The sequence below is a fragment of the Dendropsophus ebraccatus genome, chromosome 5 (genome assembly GCF_027789765.1).
Source record: "Dendropsophus ebraccatus isolate aDenEbr1 chromosome 5, aDenEbr1.pat, whole genome shotgun sequence".
In the NCBI taxonomy this organism is placed as follows: Eukaryota; Metazoa; Chordata; class Amphibia; order Anura; family Hylidae; genus Dendropsophus; species Dendropsophus ebraccatus.
Window position 1 is genome coordinate 25942072 of NC_091458.1, and position 18961 is coordinate 25961032.

At 41.1% G+C, this 18961-nt stretch overlaps 1 protein-coding gene across 11 annotated transcripts in view; it reads left to right on the plus strand.

Annotated features, from left to right (window-relative positions):
* DLG2 (discs large MAGUK scaffold protein 2) overlaps nt 1–18961 on the plus strand; it is an 818767-nt gene that overhangs the window by 781346 nt on the left and 18460 nt on the right. For all 11 annotated transcript variants that reach the window (XM_069969704.1, XM_069969702.1, XM_069969703.1 and 8 more), the window contains 2 exons: nt 5328–5403; nt 17092–17191. In XM_069969704.1, the coding sequence (XP_069825805.1) occupies nt 5328–5403; nt 17092–17191 (176 nt within the window). The remainder of the gene's footprint in view (nt 1–5327; nt 5404–17091; nt 17192–18961) is intronic.

Here is an 18961-nt window from a genome sequence, read left to right on the forward strand (position 1 = left end):
AAAGTCCTTTTTTGGGGATATACAGCTCCTGCTGCAGCCACGGCCAGCCACGACTGCTGCAGGAGCTGTATACAGCAGTTCAGGGAACCATATCCGCCCGATTGGGCGGATTGGTTCCCTTTAAAGGGGTACTTTAGATTGAGTAACAGCAGTAAGGAATAACATTGCATCTCTTCTGCTTAGACGGGAACTGCAGGGCTACTCAAGCTCGTGTCCCAGTACATATTGCTACATATTGCTAGCATTGCTGTTTGCAGTGTTGGCCATACTGAACCTACCCTGTATATTAGCATTAGAATAGACAATACACTTTGGGAAGCTGTCTGTGTCACTAGCGCTTCAGTGTGGTAGAGCAAGTGGTGATTGACAGGTATCTCTGCTAATTCTGCAACATCATGGGCACTCTGGCACTATTAAATTGCTGCTCTCTTTGTTGGCAGCATTTGCATTGCCAAATCTGCCCACACTGTTATAGGGTAGGGGGCTCCAAAGAGCCTCTTCATTTTGGAGAAGAGCTACTTTGCATATTTGTTCCCAGCAGAGCATTGCATGGTCTATAGCAGCATCTCTCAAACTGTGGTGTTGGGTAAGTACAGGTGGAGCAGTATGTATTGCTGCAATGTGGTATTGGTTTACTACAGGTGGAGCAGCATTGATTGTGCCCTGTGATTTGACACTGTTCCAGGATATTATGTGCACTGCTTAGTCTATTTGACTCTACTCTCCGACTCTCCATAAGGAATCTGCATGTCCTAATATCATATACCAATAGCATGAGACCATTGTGTATCCCTGAGAATGCACCGAATAGAGACGGCAGACATGATTTAAAAGTTGTCTACTGAAAATGCGCCTTTCAAGATGTCAACAAAAAATGCTGAAATGTAAATTCCATCCTGTTTTTTAATAAGGTTAAGTGAATATAGATATTCACCGGCGCCCCCCATCCCTGATACAAGTCATATATCACCGCGCCGTATAGCCGATTCCCAGAAGTACGAGAGTGCGAGGGAAAATAATGTGGTAAACAGATTCATTGAATGTATGAGCAGGAGAAATAAGCCATCAAACTGCAAAACGGAGGAGGCTGGAGGGGAACGGGTAATAAATAACGTGTAAGCCGAATGATGGAGAACAACTATATAGGCAGGATTGGCCGGTTATTATAAGTATATGGGGGTGCTCCTACCCTCCCCTGATGGCAGGTGTCAAGGAGAAAAGATCAGCCATTTTTCATTTCTACATGTCCAATTCTATGTTCCTGATGAGATAAGCCGCCCCCGAGGGGTCTGACATCCGCTGATCCCCTGTCTTCATTAAAATATACATGAACACATGGGCAAGACTTGTATACGTGTATATAGGAGAGTTATAGACTGCTTCCATGGTCCCCATCTCTCTCACAGACTGCTTCCATGGTCTCCATCTCTCTCACAGACTGCTTCCATGGTCCCCATCTCTCACAGACTGCTTCCATGTTCCCCATCTCTCTTACAGACTGCTTCCATGGTCCCCATCTCTCTCACAGACTGCTTCCATGGTCCCCATCTCTCTCACAAAGAGATCACATGGTCCTCCATCTCTTTCCCCCACACAAACAGATCCCATGTTCCTCCATCCCTTTTCCCTAAGAAATCCCATGGTCCACCATCTCTCTCTCTCTCTCACACACAAACAGACGCAATGGTCCTCCATCTCTCTCTCTCACAAACAGATAACATGATCCTCCATCTCTCTCTCTCTCTCTCTCTTTCTCTCTCTCTCACATTTTTCTCATGGTCCTTATCTTTATCTCACCATCTACTCCCACAGTCCCCCATCTCTCCCCCATACAGACTGCTTCACAAACCCTCTTCTGTTACACAGGTTGTTCATTATGCATTTCCCTCAGACAGGTCCCCTTCTACACAGACAGTCTCCCGTGCCCACTTTATCTTCTTGATAGCTTTGGTCCATAGCAGGAAGCTGAGCCTAGGTTGGGGGATAGATAGATAGATAGATAGATAGATAGATAGATAGATAGATAGATAGATAGATAGATAGATAGATATATTTCAGTCTGGAGTGCACTCAAAGATCCGATGCAAGAGTGCCAGCGACGGAGATTGGATAAAGTCTCCTCTTCAATATAACCAAGAAATCGCAGCACATCCAAATAGTGCAAAAATTCTGTGTCTTTTATTTCATGGTATCAAAATCAATAGGTGCAACGTTTCTGTCTCATCTCGAGACCTTTCTCAAGCAACAATACAAACATCTCATATCCTTTTTATACAAGTCTGTGACAAAATCCAATTAATTAAGAAGTGAACATAACGTGAAACAGGTGTACAGGTAAGGTTCCATCCGGAACACAATGGGTTACATGAGATACATCAGTATCAGAAGATCATTACAAATACGTGATATATACAAGGTGATACAATGTGCATATACACCAAAGTGAAAATAAAAAATTAACGGCGGGGTTCACTCACGCTAGCCACTGCTCTGTAAAAGAAGGAATAATTAGAGCCAAGTCAGACCTCATGAATCGTCCACATGTATGTTAGTTTGTAAATATTACTAAGCCGCATGCGCTGGCCTGTGTAACCTGATACGTCCGAGGGTATAGTGGGAGGTCCTGGCCAGGGAAATGTCAGGTTGCCGTAATAACATCTCGAAATCCAGCGGATAAGAACCGCGTTCATTGCAAGCACCATCTGAACACTGTCTTGTAGGGAAGAAACATGGAACTCCATCCATTATATCGGGGTTATCCGGCTCGGTGACCGTTAGTTACGGAAAACCGCAGCTAAACAGCCATCGTGTCAAGGAGGGATTCAACCAGGTCAAAAAATGACCTAGGAAAACCTCACAAACGTCGCCCAAACCCCTAGTCGTGAAGTCTCACCTACTAGTGTCTTGGTGTGAACATGGCTTTGTTACTTGTCATAGTGTGAACATGGTCCAGCATAGCCATAGTGTGAACATGGCTTTGTTACTTGTCATAGTGTGAACATGGTCCAGCATAGCCATAGTGTGAACATGGTTTTGTTACTTGTCATAGTGTGAACATGGTCCAGCATAGCCATAGTGTGAACATGGCTTTGTTACTTGTCATAGTGTGAACATGGTCCAGCATAGCCATAGTGTGAACATGGCTTTGTTACTTGTTATAGTGTGAACATGGTCCAGCATAGCCATAGTGTGAACATGGCTTTGTTACTTGTCATAGTGTGAACATGGTCCAGCAAATCCCGACATCATAGTCCCTGGTCTCACAGTGAATGAAAAAAAACAACAGTAGCAGTGATTTGCAGTGAGATTCCTCCGCCGCCTTCTGTAAATATCTAAGAGGAAAAAATAGAGAAAGGATATAAGTATATAAATCAACTAGTTAACAGGACAAGACTCAAGGAAGGATCAGGGTCAACCACCCATTACAATACTATCTTTTGTACATTTTTGTAGTAATTCTGAAATCTACATTGAGACCCCTTGGCTGGAGTGTATCCAGTCTGTGGATCCACTGCAGTTCTCGTTTCTGTAACATGGTTAACCTATCACCACCCCTTTTCGGAATAGGTACATGATCCAGTAACATGAATTTGAGATCTTTCTCAACATGCTTTGCCTCAAGAAAGTGCTTGGATATCGGTAGATCTATCCTCTGTTTACGTATAGAGTATCTATGCTGGTTCAGTCTAGTCCTCATGTCCCACGTCGTCTGTCCAACATATAGCAAACGACACAGGCACACGAGGACATAGACCACCCAGCTAGATGTACAAGTCAGGTAAAAACGGATGGATAGATAGATAGATAGATAGATAGATAGATAGATAGATAGGTAGAGATGAATAGAAGGGGTGAAGCAGTTGTAGGCTATGCTGTCACTGATGCCTGGATACAATGTATTGTCCAGGTTTTGGAGGGTCTTCTATTTCGGTGTCTGTGTTCTCTTGTGCTCGGTGTAATGAATTTCCCCGGCGGCTCTGGCAGACATTAGCAGGCAACATTGCCACTGAAGCAAATCTCATTGACCTTTAATTGCAGTAGAAGCCTGAAGACTGGCGCCTGCCCTTCCTGTTCGTGTTCCTGGAGATGTTTCTTTTCTTTGCTGCATCTGTCGGGGTTGTTATTATCATAATTGAGCAATTAGATATTTTGCCACAGCGTTCTCCGTGTACAACATCAAACACAACAACTTATTCCTCTCTCTCCGATATTGGGATAAACACGTGTGACTTCCATGAAGGATGTGACTAGGCGGGTGGTGAAGGGGGGATGTTACAATGTGGTGTCTCAGTATACATGAAGGACGTCTTCTCCTTCTCGTCTCACCTTCCTTTTATGTTTGACCAAAACTGGGCATTCTCTCCTAGATAGCGGCTTACTACAGGGCAAGCTCCGGATGACTGGTACTACTATAGCGTCATGCTGTAGTATTCTGGGAGGTAGAGGGGAGCCCTTCTTAACCCATAGAGGCAAGTAGGTTTTGAATGGACAGTTGTCCAAGGGACCTGGAACAGTCTCCTAGGAGGATCCCAAAATATACATCATGTCCCTTTAAGCTGTTCAGTTAGGAGAATATGGTGAATAAACAACCTGACCTTCTTGCGCTCCCCTTGCCCACATACTGCACTTTTATATACTACATATATTTCCCTGGTACTACAGCTTAAAGGGGCTATCCACCTAAAAGCGAAAAATTTAAATGCTAGCTGGTCCTACTCACCAGACCAGACAAGACAATTACATATGCCTGCATTCACTGACAGCAAGCAGAGATAGAACTATACCTTTTCATATTACAGAGACCTAGGCCCTGGGACACATGTAAGTCTATGGAAGCAGCACAGGTGCATGGAGATGGTGCAGATAATGTCTCCTGGGGGTCGGATTACCCAGTCAATAGACAGCTAACCCAGCTGCCAGAGAGGAGATCACAAAGGGAGGGGGGAAGAGGGAGTTGAGCGTGGTCAGAGTGGACCTAAAGTAGAGCATTTTAGACATAAAGGGTGGATAAGAATGAGAAAAAAACAGGGAAAGGGTGCAAGAAAGGGTGCAAGATAGCTTATACATGTATATTAGACACAGGGTGCTATTGGGAAGAGGGATTGTTTAGAATATTGTGTTTGTTACCCAGATAACCCCTGTTAACACTATTGAAGAGAACAGAACTAGAGCTGCAGTACCAGACACAACCTGTAAATGACCTTGGAGTCTTTTTTTTAAATAAAAAAAAAACAGCCTCACCTGTCTGTTACAGGTAAAAAGTTTATATAGGTGATGGGCACTTTAAATATATATAAATTGTAACAATGTTGCACATTTTATTACAGGGTTGAAAGGAAAGAGCGGGCGAGGTTGAAAACTGTTAAATTTAACGCAAAGCCTGGAGTGATTGATGCCAAAGGGGTAAGTGTTGTTTTAAGACACTAAAAAAATTGCTGTTCACATTTTTATGGTGACTAAAATATTAAGAAATATTCAGGTGATGAAAAAAAAAAAACAATTGCAAAACAAGAAAAAACTATAGCAAAAAATAGATAAAATATATAAATAAATAAAAAAAATGAATACAAAAAAAACCCTACGGCATTTAAAAATGTATATAGCCCCCTATACTTACCCCCTCCTGCTGGTCCTGCTCCTGATGCCAGTCCTGTCACAGAGAAATCACTGCCCCCTCCAGTGATTTCCTATAGACATTGGACTCATCTCTTCTAATTTGCAAATTTTGTGTGAAGATGAGTGGGAGGGAACGGCATCGGGAGCAGGACTGGCAGGAGGGGGTAAGTATGAGGGTTGTATCAGGGGTTGGGTGGGTTCTGCCCTGGGTGTGGGTTTGCCAGGTTCTCTTTAAAAAAAATAAAGGCTCACTCCTATCATACCGAAATTATTTAAAATTTTTTTAATTTGCCCAAAATAGTGCTATAGCTACGTCGTAACATTTCAGACATGAGCCGGGAGGGTATAAGCACAGGATTGGATTTTCCTCCAGTGCTCCCGTATAATGGCGGCTGATTTCATTTGCTCCCAGCAGGGCCGTACATCACCGCTGCTATTATTACATTTGGCTTCTTACATTTCTTTGTCTTTCAATAAATTGCGGCTGATTAATGGCTTCCAGATTACGGCCCTGAAACAATTGAATCTAAATCCTATGATTGTTGTGACGGACATTATACGGGAATCTTTTCAGAATGCAGCAAAAATGGGCAATATCACAGGTGAAGGGTGTTAGCGGATTTTCCGGAGTCGTCTGCACTTTATACTGTAGTCAGTGTTTCAGTTATGACCGATATAGCTGACCCCAGGCTAGGGCCGGGCGATTTCATCGAATTAATTTGTCAAGATTTTGAGAATCGATGTCAATTCATTTGAAAATCGTAAATTCGATTTTCAAAGAAAAGAAAAAAAAATGCCCTCCTAATACTGCTCTACTACTACCCCCAATACTGCCCTACTACTACCCCAATACTGCCCTACTACTACCCCCAATACTACTCACAATACTGCTCTGCTAGTACCCCAATACTACTCATAATACTGCTCTACTACTACCCCCAATACTACTCCTAATACTGCTGTACTACTACCCCCAATACTACTTACAATACTGCTCTACTACTACTCCCAATACTGCTCTACTACTACCCCCAATACTACTCCCACTCCTGATACTACTACTCCCAAAACTGCTACTACGACCACTACTACACCCCTCTTTTTCTATGCTTGTACTGTTACTACACCACTATGCCTCCACTACTACCCCCAATACTACTCCCACTACCATTGCTACCTACTATTCTTCTACTGTTACTACACCCCTTATCCTCTATGCCTCTACTACTACACCCATTATAATTAGCAAAAAAATAAAAAAAAAAATAAAAAAATCGAGATTCAAATCAAAAATTAAGAAAAAAATGTAAAAAAAAAAATCAAGATTTTATTTTTTGGCCATATTGCCCAGCCCGGCTGAGGATAACCCCTAGAACAACAAGCACATATTAGGGAAGATTTTCTATTGCAGATGAGCCAAAAAAAAATGGATTTCATGACTTGCTCCACACTACTTTTTGGACACTCTGCCATAGCGTTGAACACGTAGGATAAAGTGGAGCTCAATTTTGGCCCACGTTTTGCCTCCATATGACACAGTGCTCCAGATCAGCTGATCGGGTTGTTCTCATCAGAAAAAGAGCTGCACATCCCATGCAATGGGGACGCCCGACTGATGAGTGCAAGGGGGACAAAATTTGGCAAGGAGAAAAAAATGTTCAGACAAGTAACAATCCAGATAGCCAGATCTTTGTTTAACCTTGTGACAAACAACAAGGAGACTGTCCCTGTTGGAGTCCATGATGATCACTAGGATCCACCAGGAAAGGAATGATCAACCTAAAACCCTGAGGTGTAGGGTCCTTGAAAACCAGACAATCCTAGTAAATGAGGTACCAGAGAGTCTGGTCCATCCCTGTTCTATGTTAAAGTGAATCCCACCATCAGAGAACATCATCTCACACCATATCGGTACAGCAATGTCAGCACTGAAGCAAATATTGTAAGAACTAACAAGTCCCTATTCTCAAGGGAATGTTTCCAAACCTCTTTCTGCTTCGATGATCCAGCGTCAACAACCATCATCCTCATAAGGGGCCTTAGAACCCATGTAATCAGTTCTAGAAAATTGTCTCTTAATGTTCCTCTCATTTCATTACATGTACAGTAGATTTGTGCCTGTCCGGAAGACTTGTAATTGATCAATAATGGCCAAGCATTCCTGTGTTCCCTATGGGAAGGGGTAAGCCACAGGAAGAGAGCTCACGCTGCGGCTTATCTCTCCCTGAACAAAAGGGTCGGGCAGTGATTTTTCATCATGCCCGATCATCATATCGGTGTTCATTCAGGATCCCCCCCCCCCCCCCAATACACCTACAAATTGACAGCCGAACCTGCCACGAGTGACAGGACTTTTAGTGTTATGAGCAGGATGAGGCTATCACACCGACAGCCCGATCCTGCTGATGACATTCAGAAGCAGATCAGCTTCCATACGTGACCATGCCAATTGCTGTATTAATGTATATGGTATTAGCATTAAAAAAGTTTATGGTGTCCATAAACTAGTGACAGAGAAGCTGAACAGAATGATGTATCACTTACATTGTTCTGTGCAGCTGATCCAGAGATATCCTCCTGAATAACATGGACAATAAGTAGTCCTCTCCATTATGTGCATGAGCCCAGTAGTCCTGGATATTCATGAGAAGAAGAAATCTCCACCCACCAGCTGCTGATTGGCAGTTATCTATCCATGCTATGCATAGGCAGTAAATTGTCAATCAGCAGCTGGAGGGTGGGGGGAGGGGTGTGGCAAGAATCCTATTCTCCTGCATATTAGGAGAACGGCTATACAGAATGATGTAAGTAACACACCGATCTGTTCAGAATTTCTGTCACTGGTTTATGCTGTCCTTATTTAAGTTGGCCTATAGCTAGTGACATATTAAAGTAATATTAATAATACATTTATTTTAGCCATAAATGTCACTTTTCAACAGACTTAAAGGGGAATTACCATCTCATTATCTTCCACAGACTGGTAAAAAAAAATTGCCAAGAAGACTTCAGTCCTTTAAATTTACTCAGGACAACAATTTTTGGGGGCCATACACTTTCTGATCTGCTGATGAGCGAGCATTTGTTTATTCCCCGGCTGATCACTGACCCTTTTTTACAGGTGGATTATCAGAAAGGAGCGTTCCTATGAATGCTCATTCCCCTAATAATCGGCCTACCAACCAAACAATCAGATTCCACCTTTCATTTTCCAAAGAGTCTGTGAGGAATGAAAGGTGGAATCTGATTGGTTGCTAGGGGCGACTGAGCCAGTTTCACTTTACACCATGTTTGATAAATCTCTCCCTATAATTGTATAAAGCCAGAATATCCCTTTAATCTAAACATGATGGTTGGCTCAGTCGCACCAAACTCCTCACCCAAGGCGAATGCTGAATACATTTTACGCAACTTGTATAATTAAAGAGAGTTTACTATAATGAATAATGAACAAAAGAGAAGATTGTTATATTTCATCTCATAATTATGCAATTACACAAATGAGCTTCAAAGGCATTCGCTGCCTGCAACCAAGGCGATCATTACGCGCTCAGCGCTGGATTCACGCTGCCTGACGAAGTACAGAAGAATACAAATCTGTGTCATCATTATTCCTCTGATTCCTTCTTCTTCTTAACCGAGTCATTAATTATTCAGTTGGCCATATAACCCATTAAGGTGCTGATATTATTTAAAGGGATTCTCCACTTTAAACAATCACTACATATCAGAAGGGTCCCTTGATAATATGTTCAATTTAGACCAACTCTCTGCTGGGATCCTCAGTGATCGGCTGTGATCTGCGGACAAACCTTGCAGGTAGTGTTCAGTTTCCCTGCAGTGCCCCCATTGGAGAAATGAAGCATTACACAAAGCCTATTGAAATCAGGTAAATTGTCTTTGTATCACTGGACAGGACAGGTCCTCCAGAAAGACACTCTTTGAAAACATTATCTACTCTTATCAAGAGATGAGGATCCTGAATAGGGTACCCCCCCTTTAATTAATCCAGGATTTCCTTATAGTAGATATTCCTAAACTGAACAATGCATTTAAAAGATAAAAGATGTCGTACTACGGTGATACAGAAAAGAGGTGCCCTATGGATCATACATACGGCCATAATATGAATCAGAAGAACAGCACCCATAGCCAACTATGGTCCCACACTGGAATTTTTGCCAATTTTTTTCAGGCAAAACTGCTTGAACTCCTATATTTTTGATGGGTTGTGTTGCTTTCCAGCAGTCTTCTTCATGTCACATTAAGGTTTAGGCTTTTACAATGCCATGTTTCCCCTCCATTCTAGCTTTTTCTGTAAGTTTAGGGGGTATTGTCCTGCTGGGAGGTGAACCATGCTCAAGGTTCGCGCATCTCTATTCTCCATACCTATTGCAAATTCGAGTCCCCAGATATATTTATACTGACAAAATGTTACAGATCATATAACCCTTGGACCACATAGTATATAGTATATTGTCCAGCACAGTTGGATGGGGGAAAATCTTCACAGCTTTATTACCAACGCGCTTCAGACTTCAGATGGAGTTTATACCATAGTTTCCATTACATGCTGTAGGACAGACTTAGAGAGACAGCAAACACCAGGCTGTTCTTTCCTGGACAGCAAAACTTGGAATCATAATAAGGGGTACAGTTCTCTCTCTCTCTCTCTCTCTCTCTCTCTCTCTCTCTCTCTCTCTCTCTCTCTCTCTCTCTATATATATATATATATATATATATATATATATATACCGTTGCTTTTAATTAAATGAGAAACTAGGAGAGTCAGCTGGTCATGGAAATGTCCGTCACAACAAAAGGTGACTACAGCCGACCAAAAATATCATAATGTCATAATGCTACAATGAATGCACATCAGAACCAAATAGGTTGAAGCTTTTATTTCCAAAAAAAGGTTTTGAAAAATATGAGTTTGAATCTTATTAGTTGCTGAGTGTAACGGCCCTAATAGCTGTCTATCTTTCATCTGTAAGCTGTCTATCTTTCATCTGTAATATGTAAATGAGTGCCGATCTCAGTGATTGGCATTGCTTTACAGAGCCTTTAAAGTTTCACAAAAATAAAAAATCGCAGGCAGGGAAAAAAAAAAAGTATACTTACCTAAAAAAAAATATACTTACCTAAAGAAAGCATACTTACCTGTCCCCGTGCTCCCATAGCACCGCTCTCACCGCTCCCTGACAGCCACCGCATGTAATTTTTCGGCTGGCACCCTGGTACATTATGGCCATGGCTCCTGCTGCTGCAACGTTATGGCCCTGGCTATGGATTGCCCACTCAGCCAGTCAGTAAGTGCAGTGGTGTCCCACCCCACTCACTGATTGGCTGAGCGGGCAATCCATCAAGAATAATGTTGCAGCAGCGAGGTCGGCGACTGTCAGAGATCAGTAAGGCGGCACAGCGGGGACATGGGGATGGGTAAGTATACATTTCTTTATTAGGTTTCCGCACCCCTGCCTCCAGTTGATTTTTCATTTTCATGGAACTTCTCCTTTAAGAAGTCAACCAGCCGTGTGACTAAGCGGCATAAACAATCGCTGGATCATTTGTGTAGCTCTTTCTAGCTGTCTACCTGTTACACAGTAAAATGTGCAGCTTATGGCCCCTTAAACAGTAATGATAAGTGAGGTTCTTAATATTTGAGTTGCAATTGTTTTTTTTCTTCCCCCTGAATATACTTCATGAAATTCCGCTGTATTATTATAGTCATATGTACTATTGCAATCTATTCCGTTTATTTAAAGGGTCGCTGCCATGTCACAGAATTTTATGTCACAGTGACCCGGTCCAGGTGCTCAGACCCTTCCATGGCTGGGATTAAGGATTATGCCCCTTTGGCTCTGATTAGCCTCTGGCCGGTTTATAACCTGCATATCCCTAACCTATTATAAGTAAAAGGACATTCAGCAACTTTATCCCAGCAATTGCTATGGATCTTACTGCCTGGACCACCGAAACATATAAGAAGCTAGTGGAAGGGCAGTGTCCCTTTAAGTAGTAAATCATTTCTGGGTTATCTATTTACCAAGAATTGTGAGTGAATGGGGTGATTTATGGAGGGAGTATGATTATATTTTGGTTTGATATAAAAGTATATTGTATTTTTGTATTGCTATAGAAGTGTACACTTCTGTTTGATCTTTATTCTGATTATTGTGGACCAGTCACCCGCGTATAACCAAGATAATTGAGATTTATCTCCCTGGCTCAGTGCTAACAACACAAAGGAATGGCTCTAATTACTTTTATCTTGGCAAGGAAATTAAGTGACCCCTCTGCACGCCTGTTATCTGTGCTGTCACCACCATCATGCATCAAACAGCACCATAGAAAGGGGAGAATAGTATTTAAAGGGAACCTGTCACTATGACAGACCTATTGAAATAAGGACATAGGGCTGGTGCCCTTATAGAGTTTTATTATGGTGCATTAACATAGACAGATTTATCTGACAGATTTTTAAAGCCAAAGCCAGAAATGGATTTGAAAAGAGGAGAAATCTCAGTGTTTCCTTTAAGACCTGTTGCGTTTTTATAGTTTGTTCCTGGCTTTGGCTTAAAAAATCTGTCAGATAAATCTCTCGGTGTAAACACATCATTAGCTAGTACAATTAAAGCTGCTAAACAGCCCCTCCTATGCTAAAGTGGAGCCACTGAAAAGAAGGCTATTCCTGGCTCTGTAGAGCTATATAGTGTATCATATGGCCCTGCTCAGCCAGTCATCATTTTGAAAAGGATCATGTGATGAATCTAACTGTCAAAAGTGATCATGTGACACAGAACCAGGAAGTGCCCCCTGCTTGACACTTTAGAGGGCTGTTTATTGGCCATAAGTGTACTACCAACTAAAATAATATCTCTAATTCACAGGGGTCTCTTATAGAGTTGGGTTCCCTTTCACATAATGAAAAGTAATTATTTAAAAAAAAAAATTGCAAAAAAAATCCATAAAAGTGTTTATATTTTGGATCCATAATGTGAATTTATGGTGACGGGTTCACTTTAATATATATTTTACCAAGTGCTTTTTTATAATATGGTTATACGTATGATAATTTATGGTTTTCAATCTGGTACATGATGTCACATTGAGTTACTAGAACAGATAGAAATGTCATGATTAGGAATTATCGATGCATTACATTTCCCGCTGTGAGAAGACATATAACCCAGTCCATCGGCCATCTATCTTCTCATTCCACTTTCAGTTGCATGCACGTCCGCCGCCATAGTCAGCCAGCGTCTCATATACTGTGTATTACTCCACAGCCGCTGCCATCATAGGTCATTTCTCTGGTTTTCGTTCATGCTCTGTGCTCCATGCTTTGCATCCGCATGTTTTTATTGTTTTAATCTTTTTTTTTTTTTTCAGGCATGACATACTTTATGTTGCAGCTGAATCTTCATTTAGTTTAACCTCTTCACCTCTGACCTTCTGTATTTACAAGGTACCTGAATCTCTGAGCAGATACAGTCAACACTGGAAGATCGTGCTGTTGTGGAATTGCATGCATGAGACCTATTCTTATTAATAAATCTTATGCATGGACTCGGTTGGCGTAGGACAACGCAATGTGATTTTCTAGTATCAGCTCTAACTGCACGCCAATCTGCACAGAGATTTTTCAGGTACTCTTTGGTTTTAGAAGTATTGGATGTTAGGGACCAAAATCTCGACCACTGAGTCTTTATTTTTTACATAACTTTATATATTTTACATTAAGTGGGTGACACGACATTTCTGCTGCCACCAATGGCTGTGTCGGGAACTGCAGGGCTGCACAAGCTGCATGCAGAACAGCTGCGTGCAGATACTGTGCCACTCCATATGCATCTCAGCATAGAAATTACTAGAGATGAGCGAGCCGGGCCGAGATTCGGGTTTGTACATACCCAAACCATCAGCATTTGAATCCCGCTGTCTTCCTGGTCCATGGGGACAATGGAGACAGCCTGAGTATCACCTGGAAAACATGGATACAGCCTATGACATAGGCTGTATCCATGTTTTCCAGGCAGGCATTGGGCTGTCTCCACCTTCCCCACGGAGCAGACGGACAGCAGGATACATATGTCGATGGTTGGGGTTCGTACGAACCCGAAACTCAGCCGGGCTCGCTCATCTCTAGAAATTACACTTGTGGAAGCTGTTTGTGCCTGGAGCGGTGCAGCAGTGGCAGCCTGTAGCAGAGAAAGCACTACTTGACCACAGGGCGTCATGGCTGCAGCGCTAGTGACTCAGGCTGCTGCCCCTAGTGTAGTTTCTTTACTACAGCAGCTGTAGTGATATGTAACTGTGCCAGGGACCAGGGCTTGAGCAGCCCTGCAGTTCCCAGCACAGCTACTGGTGGCATAAGAGGAGCCGTGTCATGTAAAAAAAAAAAAAAAAAATCTTCAGTATATTTATATTACAAGGTTATATAAGAAATGCAAAGAAATAATTCTTATTTGCCAGACCACCCCTTTAAGTAAATGGAGAGATCCTAGGAATTGTAGAGTTTTGGAACCATGATTTTTATTGCAGCAATGCTGCAAATTAAAAAAAAAAAAAGGGTAAGGGAACTTTGCAGTTAAGAATCCCCTCCCCCCAGCTCTCATTTAGACTTATGTAGAGATGAGCCAATTTATAGTACAAATGAAGCAAAGCGATTCGTTAACTCGGCAATCTGCTTATAAGCCGTCTGCGTTTGAGATCCGTGCCACTCCACACTGGGTGCCTGGAAAAGCTGGATCCAGTCCTGGGAGGATTTTTCAGGACTGGATCCAGCTTTTCCAGGCACCCATAGTGGACCAGCACGGAATTCAAAAGCAGTCGGCTGTTAAGCAGTTTGGCGAGTTAATGAAGTGATTCGCTCATCCCTACTTATATAGACTACAAACCCTATAGACTGTCTTCACAACATCCTCTCCTTCTTATTGGTAACCTACAGACAGTAGAAATTGGGGCACGCAAAAGACGTTCTTTGTTAATCTTAATTGTCAGAGGTGAATGGGTTGAGCAGACGATGTATTCCATTTTATTTTTACACTTTTAAGTTGTTGATTTTTTTTTATTTTAAAGTTCAGATATGCTTGAAATGTAAAAGTGGTACAAAACTTCAGTGACAAAGTGAACAAAACCTGATAGAAAATCTGATGTGTCTAAAATCTAAATAAACTTACCAGGGGACGCCAGATATTTCAGACAAAAGCACAACTACAGTTTTGTCAGTGGATTAGCAAATTACTGACTAATAACATAGTAATATTACCAACTAATAAGGAAATGAATACAAGTAGATAGATAGATAGATAGATAGATAGATAGATAGATAGATAGATAGATAGGAGATAGATAGATAGATAGATAGATAGATAGATAGATAGATAGATAGATAGATAGATAGGAGATAGATAGATAGGAGATAGATAGATAGATAGATAGATAGATAGATAGATAGATAGATAGGAGATAGATAGATAGGAGATAGATAGATAGATAGATAGATAGATAGATAGATAGATAGGAGATAGATAGATAGGAGATAGATAGATAGATAGATAGATAGATAGATAGATAGATAGATAGATAGAGATAATTCTATTGGTAAGTACATTTGAGATCACTTAGTGATAATATTTTTATTCTATGATCTGCAAAGGATTAAAAAGTTCTAGCATTAATACCTAGGATTATCGTGTAGTGACTAGGATTACAGCAATAATTCATTATAAATATAATAAAATGATAATATAATATAAGAAAACCATGTAAGAACTTTGTTCTGGGTAGAAGACTGAGCTGTGCCTAGTAATGTAAAAGAAAATAAATATCTAGACAACTGTGACAGACAGTAATAAGACTTGCAGACGAGTCAGTGATGGCGGGGGGGGGGGGGGTTGTAGCGATCACAGCGTGTCAGTCACATATAATAATGTCTGCTATATGCAGGAGGAAATTGTTCTTTATTTTTACATGTTGTCTATAGATTAGTATATTTTTGTGGCAGATAGATAGATAGATAGATAGATAGGAGATAGATAGATAATGTATAATAGATAGATAGATAGATAGATAGATAGATAGATAGATAGATAGGAGATAGATAGATAGATAGATAGATAGATAGATAGATAGGAGATAGATAGATAGATAGATAGATAGATAGATAGATAGATAGGAGATAGATAGATAGGAGATAGATAGATAATGTATAATAGATAGATAGATAGATAGATAGATAGGAGATAGATAGATAGATAGACCAGATAGATAGACCAGATAGATAGACCAGATAGATAGATAGATAGATAGATAGATGATAGATAGGAGATAGATAGATAGATAGGAGATAGATAGATGATAGATAGGAGATAGATAGGAGATAGATAGATAGATAGATAGATAGATAGATAGATAGATAGATAGGAGATAGATAGATGATAGATAGGAGATAGATAGATAGATATAGAAATCGCCCACAGCACACCGTTCGTATCAAAGAAAAGTGAATTTATTTCATTGTGAAACAGCACAGCAAACAGTTACATAGCTATGTAACTGTTTGCTGTGCTGTTTGCTATGTAACTGTTTGCTGTGCTGTTAGCTATGTAACTGTTTGCTGTGCTGTTTCACAATGAAATAAATTCACTTTTCTTTGATACGACCGGTGTGCTGTGGGCGATTTCTATATCTATCAAGCAAGTCTTGTCAAGACTATACCTGCTGGCACCCAACTCAGCGACTTCGGTTGTGCTGCTCCAAGATATCGTTTTGGTAGATAGATAGATAGATAGATAGATAGATAGATAGATAGATAGATAGATAGATAGACCAGATAGATTCTGTAGATAGGAATTAAATAGATTTAGGTTCTTGGTAAATGATATCCTGTAAAGCCAGCATAAAAAATATAGGCCCCCATGGGATATCAACAAAGGCCATAAAGACCCATAGGAGGCTGAGTGAATGAGTGAAATCAGTAGAAACCATCCAGAACTGCCTCTCAGTTCTGGATGGTTTCTACGGATTTCACTCATTCATGGGATAAAACTTTACTACAAACATTCATGAAATATTTCTTGCCAATCACTGGATTATTAGCATTTCATAGCCATGGAGTTTCAGAATAATGACATTTCAGCGTATGGTTTGCTTAACAGCTAGGCAGTGTATACAGCATTATGTGCATCTATACCGAACCTTCAAAGGACAATACAGGAGAGGGAAAAAATATTGGAGTAAAACCTTTAGACTAAACAAAAATCTACAGATAATTTCATCTTTTTTAAAATTAAAACTAAAAAAAAAAAAATAGAAATTCAATTTTTATATTTTTGAAAATGATTTATTTTCCGTAGAGATACTTTGGTCACTGTAGTTGTATCCACATTTACACACTAGTTTTGTCAGCATGAGTGTGACAAGAATTAGACGCCCCTGTTTTTGCCCCATACCTTCTCTCCTTCACAGTCATTCAATGACAGGCGTAAAAAGAACTTCATCTTTTCACGAAAGTTCCCATTCTACAAGAACAAGGAGCAGAGTGAGCAAGAAACAAGTGATCCTGACCGTAAGTAGAGCCTCGGAGACGATGTCACGTGTGGCACAAAAAGTAATGGGTGACACGCATGACACGATCCCTCCCTCTCACCCTGTCACACATCTAGGCATATAGGTCCGATAGGCAGGAGAGGCATTGCTACTGTGACCTCTGCATGAATACACACTGGATCCTTTGGCTTTTTACGCTACAGAATAATAAATCTGATCTAAATCCTACCCGGCCTGTGCATAGTGGAAGCGGCCATTTTGTTTCTCAGTTGGAGTGATGTTGCTGAGACGTACGGTATAATGTATCTCATCTTAATAGACCGATATCAAGAAAATGGCTGCTTCCAGTTAGAAGAGAGACTGACCTTCTAAGAACAAGCAACATATACAATACAAGGAGGTGAAGGAGGTTATCAGAGACTTGGCAAACCTAACCGTACAGTATTATGGCCTACCAAGTCACTTCTTTGTAGTTTTTAGCTTTCGCCAAATTCTTGTCACAATTTTAGGTTAGCCCTTCCCTTCATGTGAGGTATAAGAGAACTATAGTAAGAGGGAGGCTGTGACATGGGCTTTAGACCAGTCCTAGGGCCGCCACTATGGTCCAGCAGATTACCAGTGGATCCTCCAGTGGGCCAAGACTATGGGGAAGATTTATCAAAGGGTGTAAAATTTAGACTGGTGCAAACTACCCACAGCAACCAATCACAGCTCAGCTTTAGGCAGTGCTGAAAGGAAAGAGGAACTGTGATTGGTTGCTGTGGGCAGTTTGCACCAGTCTAAATTTTACACTCTTTGATAAATCTCCCCCTATATGTTCTTTTACATGGCCTAATATAGAGCCTTGACCTGAAGCACCTGAGTGCTGATCAGCGAGATTGGCGCTTGTTTGCAGTGCCCTCAGAAGACAAGATCAGTGCTGCCAGGCTGTACAGATGATCCCTGTTGCCATTTAATATGTTGCTGTCAGTCGCACATCCCCTGTTCACACCGGGAGATGTGCGGCCGATAGTAATATTATTAAACGAGCCACAAAAGATGAGATCAGCTGAGGATTGGGCATTTTCCCGCTCCTTGGCTGATTACTATACCACAAAGGAGTAATGTATACAAGGGCTCTCGTTGGGAGTAATCTCTTGTTGGGCACCGTCAGCTTTGTCCTGTTTTTTTTTTTTTTTTACCACGTATCCTGGCATTTTTACAGCTGTTCACTAACTATTATGGATTCTGATCACTACTGTACCCCAACGAAGGGGTGAGCAGGCCTCATCTGCCTTATCCACGTACTGTCCTTAGATATTACACGAGGCGCCTGGGCCTTTTTTCTGTTTTTTAATTTGGGCCGATTACTGACATTACTGACAAGCCTCATTGTCCACTGAAAGAGCATTTATAGCAGCACTTCCTGCTGATAATCTGCCTGTTTAAAAGTCCCCTATAACATTAAATTGTACCCCATAATTCTCACAAGACAACCCTCAGAAACATCTTAACTGGTGGGCCCAAGGAACCATTCATTTACCCCAACCATCCTGTCCAAACTTCCTGCATGCTGGATATGTATAGGCTAACATGCTATTGTTATTAGTACAGTGTATAGCACTTTTACATGTTCCCTGTATGTCAGTATTAGGGAAACATATCAGGTCACTTTTTAGTACTATTAAGATGCCGTTTCTTTTTCACTTTCAAAGAGTATAGGAAAAATACCCCTTTTTCAAAAATATTTAGTCTCAGACCTTGGCCCCTGTTGTAATTCTTGTTTAGGGCACCTTCCAGCCTGTGTTAT